Source organism: Ornithorhynchus anatinus, chromosome 13, assembly GCF_004115215.2.
Source record: "Ornithorhynchus anatinus isolate Pmale09 chromosome 13, mOrnAna1.pri.v4, whole genome shotgun sequence".
In the NCBI taxonomy this organism is placed as follows: domain Eukaryota; kingdom Metazoa; phylum Chordata; class Mammalia; order Monotremata; family Ornithorhynchidae; genus Ornithorhynchus; species Ornithorhynchus anatinus.
This window is the reverse complement of record NC_041740.1, coordinates 39542762-39552242: the sequence shown is the minus strand read 5'-3', so window position 1 is coordinate 39552242 and position 9481 is coordinate 39542762. Positions and strand designations below refer to the sequence as shown.

Below are 9481 nucleotides of genomic sequence, written 5' to 3'. Positions count from 1 at the left end.
GGACCACCCGCTCCCGGGACTCGGGGGGGGGGGGGGGGGAGGTCCGGGAGATGGGAGGGAACTGCCCCGGCCTGGCCCTTCCGGCTCTCCCCGGGCCCGCGGAGAGGAGGGACGTGGTGGGACCGACCCCCGAGCTCGACGCCGGGCCGACGGCGGTCCCCGAGCGCCCGGGGCTCTCCGTAGATCCCGGAGCTGGGAGCTGTGGGGGGGGGGGGACGACAGGAACGCCCATCCCGGCGTCCGGTAAAAACCGCACACGCGCACACGCGCTCGCACGCAGGTAGAAAAGAGCGGCTCCTGCCACGGACCCTTCCCTCCCCTCCTCTCCGGCCGCGCCGCACGGGGGCCGCCCGCGGAGGGGGCGGGGAGAGGGCGGGGGCGACCCGGGCCCCCTCCCCGGGAACGACGGGCCGGGATCCTCGGGGCTCAGGCCCGGGGGGGGGGGCGCCCTTCACTCCCGTTGGGCGGGAAGAGGCCGGGCAGCTTCCCGCGGGGAGCGGGGGTACGGGGCCGGCCCGGCTTAGGTCTCCCGGCTTAGGGTCTTCCCCGCTTTAATGATTAAAAACTGAAACAGACGAAATGGAACCCGGCGGGGCCGGGGGCTCGCGAAGCTCCCGTGCCGTAACGAAAGCCAGCCGGGCCTTAGAGAAGCTCGACGACCCCCGGGCCGGGCGACGGAGGGGGACCTCTAGCCTCGGAGCCGCCCGGCCCCCTCGTCGCGGGGCCCGCGCGCGGGCCCGGGCGGCCCCCCCCCGGGGAGAAGGGAACGGAAGAGGAGAGCGGCCGGGCCGCGGTCTCGGAGATGACCTCCCAACGTGGGAGGCGAAAACCTCAGGAATCGATCCTGCTGTCGTCCTCGGCGTGGCGTTCCATGTGGCCCACGGCGTCCTGCCGGCCGGAGGGGCGGGGTCAGGGGGGCCGGGGGCCCGGCGGGGCGGGGGTACCGAGGCCGGGGAGCCGACCGCCCTCGACGCTGAACCCGGGGGGCCCGTGGGGGTCCGGGCCTCCCGGCCCCCTCCCCTTGCCCCGCTCCCGCCCGGGCACCTGCTTGGATCCCTTCCTGGCCGCGAAGAAGGCGTCGCAGCTCTTCCAGCGGCACTTCAGGGTCTGGAAGTTGGGGTTGGTGTGGTCCGTGAGCAGGTGCTGCTTCAGGTGGTCCACCACGCCGAAGATCAGGGAGCAGCCGTGCCACTGGCGAGGGAGGAGCCGGGGGGGGGGGGGGGGGGGGGACGTCAGGGGGTCCGCCCGCGGCGAACAGGGACCCCCATCCCGGGACCCGAGGAACTCACCCGTTCCCCGTCCGCTTCACCTGAACCCTCCCGGACCCCCCCGAGGCCGACGCCAGGGCCCGGCTCCCCCGGCAACCTCCCGCGGGCGGAAGCAGAGACCCCCCCGCCCCCCCAGCCCCAAACCCCCAGGCCGGGTCCCACCGGGACGCCGGCCGAGGGGGCCGGGAAAGCCCGTCCCGGGGGCAAACGACCTCCGGGGCGGGGAGGAGGAGGAGAAGCAGGAGGTCGGAGGGGACGGCGGACCCGGGCCGCCGAGCCCCGGCAGGAACGGGTTACGGGGGCGAGAACCAGGAATGGACTCTGGCCCTGGGGACCAAGGAAGCCTTTTCCCCACGAAAGCGGGGTCGGGCCGGGCTCCTGCCCCAGCCCCGGTTCTACCGTCCCCCTCGCCCAGGAATGCCCACCCGATCTCGGCGGAGAGGCGACCCCGAACCACGTGGCCGTTCGGACGCGGGCGCCGGGCCGCCCCCCCGCCCCGGCCCGCCCCCCCCCCGCCCCCCGCCCGTTCACCCGGCGGCCGGACGGCCCCCGGCCTCCCGCCCTTACCCAGCAGCGGTGATTCTGCATCAGGTTGAGCCGCACGGCCTGGATGTGCCCGTCGTAGCAGCCGGTGTAGATCTAGGACGGGAGGCGAACCCGGGGTCCGGCGGGCACCCCTCACCGGGCCGACTCGGAGGGGGCCTCGGCCCGTGAGGCCCGCGTGGGACGGGCGCGCCCACCCACCCGCTTGCGGCGCACCTCCCCCGGCGCTCGGCCCAGTGCTTGGCACGCGGCAGGCGCCCGCCACCCGCCGATGACGTCGGCAGGCGTACCATGCTCTTGTGGATGGTCATGCACATGATCATGTCCTTGTGCCCCCCGTACACCTGCAGCCGGTCATGGGACTACGGACGGGAGATGGGGGGGGGCGGGGCGTCGGTAAGGCGGCCCCCCGACCCCAGTCCGTCCCCCGTCCCCCCCCCGGCCTCCCCACCCCCCGTGGCCTCCCTCTCCGGCAGCTGCGGGTGACCCCCCGGAGAGGGGGCTCGGGACGGCCCCTCAGGCCCCCCGCCTCTCCCCCCTGACCGTCGGGGGCCCCCTCCCCTCCCCCCCGCCCGCCTCGGAGCGTCCCCTCCGCCCCCCGCCCCTCACCCCCCGCCCCGCGGCGGTCACCCCCGGGCCCCGCCGGCCGCTCCGCCGACCTGAAGCTCGTAGACCCGAACCAACTTGTCCAGGCAGGCGGTGACCATCACCTTTCCGAGGATGTTGACCACGGTCACCGCGTGGTTGTGGCCCTTGTAGATGCGCACCAGCTCCCCAGTCTGGGCCGGGAGGAACGTCGGTAAAGCCCCCCGAGAAGGGTCGGCCCGGCCCCGCCCCGCGCCCTCGCCGGGGACCCCGGCCCTCCTCGGCCTGACGGCGGGGGAGGGCTGAGGGGGCCGCTCACTGGGGACCAGGCGAGGGGACTGACCGCTGCCGCTCTCCACCTGGACCTCGGGCGGAGTCTGGGGAAACGCACCCGCTCACGCCCTCCCCGTCCCCCGCTCCCCGCCGACCTCGGCCCGCCGCCTGCCCGCTCCCTGTCGCTCGCTCTGCCCGGTCCCCGGTCGCCGCCCCGCCTCCCCGGCCCGGTCCCCCGCCGTCCGAGGCCCCCCGGTCGCCCGCCCGTTCCCCAACCCCCCGGGAATCCGGCCGGGCTCACGTGGATGTTGTGGGCGTGGACGGACTGGTCGCTGGAGCCACTGAACACGAGGTCGTTCACCACCTGGAACGGGGCGATCCCCGGGCTGAGCCGGCCCCGCGGCCGCCGGCGACGGGACCGGAGCCCCGGCCTGGGGCGGCGGCGCCATCCTCCGTCCTCGCTCGAGAGCGGGAAGGGGTTAAGCGACCGCGCCGGCTGCCCCGGGCGGGGGACGCCGTGCCCACCAGAGGCCCCCGCCCCGGTTTGGAAGAAGGGGGCCGGCCCGGGCGCGGAGGGCTAGATCTCCGCCGGGCGGGATGGACCCTCCCCCACCGCCCCCGCCCCCTCCTCGCCTTCATGCAGAGGACGGTCTTGCTGTGTCCCTCCAGGGTCCGCAGGAGGAGGCCGTTGCGGGCGTCTCGCACGCTGATGGTGCAGTCGTAGGAGCCGACCACGAGCAGCCGGCGCGCCCCCTCCTGAGCCGTGGCCAGGCAGCTGACCGCCCGGGGCCCGTGGCACTCGAACACGTCCAGCCGCTTGTTGTTCTGCCGGGCGGACCCAGCGGAGCTCTCGGAGGCCGCTCGCCCGGACACCCGGGTGCAGGCGCGGGACCCCGGGCCCGGGGGGGAGAGGGAGCCCCCGCCTCCCTCCACCCCGCCGGCCGCTGGGCGCCCGCGGGCCCGCCCTCGCCCCCCACCTTTAAGCCGAACGTGACCACGGTGCCGTCGGCCAGCCCGGCGTACAGGGTCCGCCAGCGACCGTGGAGGCAGAGCACTCGATCCTCCAGCTGCAGCTGCTCCAGGCACAGGCGGGTCTGGCGGGGGACGGGCCGGCGGGCGTGAGGGCGGCGCCGGGCGGCGCCCGGCTCCGCGTGGAGGATCCTCCGAAGGTCGGGCCGGGGGAGCCGAAGGGATCCCGGGGGGGGGGGGGCGGGACGGGGGGCACCGACGGGACCGGGGTAACCTGCTCCTCGCCGGGGTCGGGGGGGGCGGGGGGCGGACGGCGGATACCTCGAGGCTGTAGCAGTGGACGCTGTGGTCGCTGGAGCCCGTGTACAGGGCACAGTTCTTCCCGTTGGTCTGAGCCACCAGGAGGCAGTTCACTTTGGAGGTGTGTCCCTCGAAGACGCCCACGCACTTCCTGTTCTGAGGCGAAACCCGGGAGGGATGGGCACCGGCCCCGAGGGCGCCCCCGCTCCAGACGGGCGCCCCTCGGGGCCCCGCCCCGTCCCACCCTCGGCCCGGCGGAACCGAAGGGGGGGCCGACCGACGGGGACGGTCGAGGTCGGGCGCCCCTTCCCGACCCCGCTCTCCGCACGCGTTTCCCCAAGGCCTGCTCCCCCGGGAAGTGTGGGTGAGAGACGGGGAGGGGGGGAGCCCGCTCCCCGGGGGGGGGGGGGGGGATCCGACCGGCGGACGGCGGCGGCGAGGGAAATCCGGTTCGAGCGGAACCCGGGGGGGCCCCCGGGGGACCCTAGCGTCGGCTCGCCTGCAACCGCTATCGGGGGCGGGGGACACCGGATAATCCCCCGCTCTTTCGGGGGGACGGGGAGAGGCGCGGGGCCCCGCGGGGCCGCCGCTCACCACCAGGTTGTAGGCGCGGACGGTCTTATCGGCCGAACACGTGTACAGGAGGTTCCCGAAGATCTGGATGGCGTTCACCGCCGCCCGGTGCCCCTCGAAGCTCCCCTCGGTGGGCTCCTCGTCCTCCCCGGGCTCCGAGGACATCTCTGCGAGACGCGGGTTTCGCCCGGCCCGGACGTCGGGCCCCGTCAGGTCCATCCGGCCGGGCGTCGGAGAGAGCGGCCCCGCGGGCCCGCGACCGCCCGCCTTCCGCCTCCTCCCCGGGCCGGGATCCCATTCCCCCCCCCCCCCCCGGGGGAGAACCCACCTGTGCTGTAGTGCGGGCCCTCCGATTTACACTCGGAAGCTGCCGTGGACACAGACGGAGAGACGGTGTGATTCCGGAGGGCCCCTCCCGCGGACCCACACGGCCGGTCACCCCGGGACGGGGCCGGACCCGACCGCGCCCGGCGACCGGGCGGCAAGGGGAGGGGGGCGAGGGGTGGGTAAGTACCTGAAGGGGTCTCGGATCCCCTGAGGGAAGAGATGGAGGTCTGAGTCTCGGCCACGCTGCAAGACAACGGCCCCGATCCGCGGGGGGACGCCGCTCCCTCCCGCCCGTCCGCCCGCTGCTCCGACCGCGTGCTGGGCCCGGGCCCCCCGGGGCCTCACCTCCTGCGGACGGCGTCCCCGTCCGCCGCCCCGATCTCGCTGGTGGAGCTGACCTCGTCGCAGGCCTGCGGGAAGGGGACCCCGGGGGCCGCCGAGGGGTCCCTTCTCGAGGGGCCGTCGGGCTTCCCGTCCCCCGGGTCGGACGAGTCGACGGCCACCACCTCGCCCTGCGGGGTGTGGATCTCCAGCACCTCCAGGGAGGAGTCGCTGTCGGAGTCGTCCTTGCCCGGCCCGCCCCCGTCCCCCTCCTCGCCCGGCGGGCCGGCCCGCCCGCCCGCCCGCCGCGGCAGGGTGGACGTCGTGACCTTCGCCCCCTTGGGGCCCTTCCCGGCCTTGAGCTTCCTGGCGGGCTTGGCGGCGGCCACGTCCTGCTCCGTGTCGCTGTTCTCGGGCACGCGGGCGGCCCGGAGGGTCTTCTTCTTCCTCAGCTTCTTCTTCTTCTTGCCCGCCCTGCCCTCGGCGCGGGCCGGGGCGGTCTCGGCCCCCGGGCCGGGCCGCCGGGGCTCCTTCCCCGGCGGGGGGGCCGCGCCGGCGGGCGGAGAGCCGCCGCGGGGCTCCCCCGCCGAGGGGCCGGCGGCGGGCGGCCGGCCCTCGTTTTTGACGCGGGGACGCCCGGGGCTCGCCGGGGAGGGCGGCGGCCGGTCCGGCCGCCCCGCCGGCAACCCGAGCTGCCGACTGGCCTGCCGGAAGCTCTCGGTCAGCTCGGCCAGGGACGGCGTGGCCGTGACGACGGGGAACGCGGCGTGGTCGCTCGGCTGTCCTGGGGGAGGGAGGGGAGGGAGGAAGGGGCGCCGTGACCACCCGGCCCTCGGGGTCCCCGCCGCCGGGACCGGCGTCGGCCCCCCGACCGTCCCGAGCGGGGGCGAGACCCCCCCCCCCCGCCGCATCCACCGGGCCTCCCGCTAGGCCGGCCCGGCTCCCGCCAGGGCGGACGGACGCCGGGGGCGGGAGGGCAAGGAGGGGTGCCGGAGGGAGGCGGGAAGCTGGAGGAGCGCCGAATTCAAATTACCGGCAGAAGTGCAGAGCGACAGACGTTTATTCAATTGCACATTCCATCATTTACTTGGATCGCTAGCGGGACGTCATTTCCCCCCGGGCTTCCCCTCGCCGTCAGAGCGGAGGTTCCTCGCGGGTAGGGGACGGGCCACCTCTCGGGCACTCGGTAAAGCGCCCCGCCCCGGACGGAGGGGCGCTCCAAAAAAACCCCCTTCCTACCGCCGCTACGGACACGGGGGCCCGGGGAGGCGGGCGCCCCGGGGCCCCCCGGGTCGGGAAACGCTCGTGGCGGCCCCGCTCCGGGCTACATCCGTCCGGAGACGGGTGGCCGACCGTTCCTGGGGGAGAATCGGCTCCTCCGCCCTCGGCTCCCCTTCCTCCTGCTCCCTCTCCCCGTCTTCTGAGCCAGGGGACACACGGGGATCGCGGGGCTCCCGCCGCTTAAGCTGAATCCAGAACCCGTTCATTCGGGTTTCATCTGCCGCCCGGGGACCGGTGCCTCTACGGCGGTCGTGACGACTCAGAAGAACCGGGGGGGGAATCCCCGCCCGGATCCGGTCGGGGAACGCGAGGCGCTGGGCCCTGGGACCTGACCGGCCGGCCCGGGGGAGGGCCGGGACCCCCGGGAAACCGCCTCGCGGCAGCAGGCCGGATGCGGCCTCGACGCGGCGGCGGGAGGCCGACGGGTGGGAGTCCTCGAGGCCCACGGGCACAGACGGGCGCGGGGCCTGCGGGACCCTGGCCCGGGGGGGGGGGGTGGCGAGCCAGCCGACAACGCGGGCGGGAGGCAGGGGAGACCCGGACGGGGTCACCGGTCGGGGCCGGGCCCCCTCCTCTACTCACTGCTCACCCTCTTTTCCAGGCCACCAACGGGGGGCTTCCCCGAATCCGGTACCGGCGGCCCCCTAGGGCCGCCCCAGGCTTCCCGCCCGCCCCCCGCTAGGGACCCCGCTTCCGTCCGGGAGGAGGAGGAGGGGGAGGAGGAGGAGGAGGAGGGGGGCGACGTACTGCGGGCCGGCGGGGATCCCTCGGAGGCGGCGGGGACCGCGTCCCGGGGCCCGGCGGTGCCGTCCTCGTCTCCTTGACTGGGAGATACGGGCTCCTGCTTGACCTGCACCGAGGAGTCTGGAGCGGGCGTGTGGGGCGCCGGCGGGGGGCTGTCCTGGGCTGGGGCCCCCGGGGCCAGGTGGGGAGAGGGCGTATCCGGGAAAGCGGGGAAAGGGGGCCCGGCGGCGGCGGCCTGAGACCTGCCGTTCCTGCGTTCGCCCGGGGCGGGGCCGGGGCCCTGAGCGACCTGGCCGGGAGGCTCGTAGGTTTCTGCGGAAGCAGGAGGAACACACACATACACAACAGACGCAGGTCGTCTAGAGCGTCCCGGCCTCCCGAGAACAATTCTAGGGTCCGGACTGGCCTGAAATCAAAGGACGCCGTCCGGGCCTGGGCCGGCAGGGCTTCTGGGCGGAGGGAAGACCCCCCCCGCCAGGAGCCCACGCCACCCGAAGAGCGTTACCGCGCGCGAGGAACGTACCCGGGGTATCCTCTGTACTTTTCCGAGCGCCCGGGGCATCGTGTCGCACCCGCTGGGTGATCGGTAAATGCTCTCCCCGCCCCCCGCCCGCCACACCCAGGCCGGACTAACGGGGATGCGGGGGAGGGAGCCCCCCGCCCCGGCCCCTCTCGGGCGGCACCTTGCAACCCTTGGAGAATCTGGATCCGGTGGGTCCTCAGCGCGCTCATCTCCATGGTTATCTGGGGGGAGGGGGGGGGGGGGTCTCCTTCGGTCCTGCCCGGAGAGACCGGATCCCCGGGGGGGGGCCTCCCCCCGGGGCCCCGCGGCCCCGGGCGCCCCCAACTCCCCCGGTACCTGTTGCTTCAGCACGAGCAGACGCTGAACTTCGACGTACGCGGCCTGCAGGGCAGCCCGGGCCTGCAGGAGGCTGCTGTCCGTGCACTGCAGGGACTTGCTCAGCTCCTCCTCTCGCAGGGAGACGTTCAGCAACCGGTCTACCTGCGAGCGCTCTGCCGGAGGGACGGTCGGTTCGGACACAACACGGCACGCGGCTCCGCTCGCCGCGAAGAGGGGAGGGACCCCCGGTCGGGCGCGGGGGGCGGATTCCAGCGTCCCAGGAGGCTCTCCCCGGCACCTGGAGCCTCGGGCCCGCCGGGCCGGGGCGTCGGCCGGTGGCCCGGAGGGGGCCGCGGCCGGCCCGCCGCCTTCCGGGCCGGCACCCGGACCCGCCTCGGAGGGAGGGCAGGCGGGAAAAGACTAAGGACGGGGGCCTCGTGGGGCGGGATACCCCAAGCGGGGCCCCGGGGATTCCGTCGGGTCTGAAATACGGTTCCGGGGATGCCGGGAGTGGAAGGGCGAGCCCGGTTCGGCTGGGTGGCTCTGTCCCCTCTCCCTCCCCGGAGCCAAACCCCCCCCCCCCCCCGAGGCCCTTCCGGCTTCCGGCCCCGGATCTCGGCTCGACCCCGGGGGCAAGCTGCGCCTTACGGTAACGACGAGGACGACGGTATCGTCTAAACGCTGGGGTGGACACAGGCTAATCAGGTCGGACCCGGTCCACGTCCCAGGTGGGGCTCACGGTCCGAGTCCCCGTTTTTACGGAGGAGGGAACCGAGGCCCAGAGAAGCAAAGTGACTTGCCCGAGGTCACAGAGCTGACAGGCGGCGGAGCTGTGGCGAGAACCCAGGTTCCCCCCGACCAGCGGGCCCGGGTCCCGGCCGCTTCCCTCCCGTCCCTCGGAAGGCCGGCCCGGCCGGCGGGATCGGGGCCGGAGCCCGGTCGCCGACTCCCCTGCGGGGCCGGAGCCCGCCAGACACGCGGGCGCGTGGAAACCGAGGCTACGGACCGAGTGCGAGGGGGCCACCTGCTCGGAGACCAGGACTGGCGACGGTGGCCTACCGTGCCCGTACCTTTCTTGCCTTTAATTTTCCTTCTTTTGTTCTTCCTCTCAGGGCTTGGAATTTCAGGAGAAGAGCCATCCTGTGGGAGAAGAACGAGGTCATCCGTCAGTCCCCGCCGCCACCGTCGCCCGCTTCCCCGGACCGATCCCGCCGAAGAGAGACGACGGGGCCACGCCCGAGGAGAGGGAGAGTCCGCTCCCTTCCTTCTCGCCTCCTCCCTCGCTCCGGGAGGCCTCGGACCCCGAAGCCACGGGGATCTGCGAGACCCAAGCGGGCCTCCTGGGTGCTGGAGGAAGTCGCCCGGCCCCCGTAACCGCTCTCCGCACCCCGGCGCGAAGCGGGGGCAGAAGGGCTTCGGGTCGCCGGCCCACGCCCGGGGCGGGGATCTGGCAGGC

General features: G+C 74.9%; 1 protein-coding gene across 1 annotated transcript in view; it reads right to left on the bottom strand.

Annotated features, from left to right (window-relative positions):
• Positions 1-534: 534 nt before the first annotated feature.
• Positions 535-9481, bottom strand: part of ZNF106 (zinc finger protein 106) — a 30062-nt gene continuing 21115 nt past the window's right edge. Inside the window, exons 8-24 of the mRNA XM_029077396.2 lie at positions 9096-9165; positions 8044-8198; positions 7868-7928; positions 7188-7496; positions 5184-5943; positions 5026-5081; positions 4840-4878; positions 4533-4678; positions 3960-4094; positions 3647-3763; positions 3303-3494; positions 2971-3033; positions 2471-2590; positions 2102-2173; positions 1836-1907; positions 1045-1191; positions 535-888 (exon numbers count right to left, since the gene is read on the bottom strand). Coding sequence (XP_028933229.1) covers positions 832-888; positions 1045-1191; positions 1836-1907; positions 2102-2173; positions 2471-2590; positions 2971-3033; positions 3303-3494; positions 3647-3763; positions 3960-4094; positions 4533-4678; positions 4840-4878; positions 5026-5081; positions 5184-5943; positions 7188-7496; positions 7868-7928; positions 8044-8198; positions 9096-9165 — 2571 coding nt within the window. The 3' untranslated portion in view covers positions 535-831. The remainder of the gene's footprint in view (positions 889-1044; positions 1192-1835; positions 1908-2101; positions 2174-2470; positions 2591-2970; positions 3034-3302; positions 3495-3646; positions 3764-3959; positions 4095-4532; positions 4679-4839; positions 4879-5025; positions 5082-5183; positions 5944-7187; positions 7497-7867; positions 7929-8043; positions 8199-9095; positions 9166-9481) is intronic.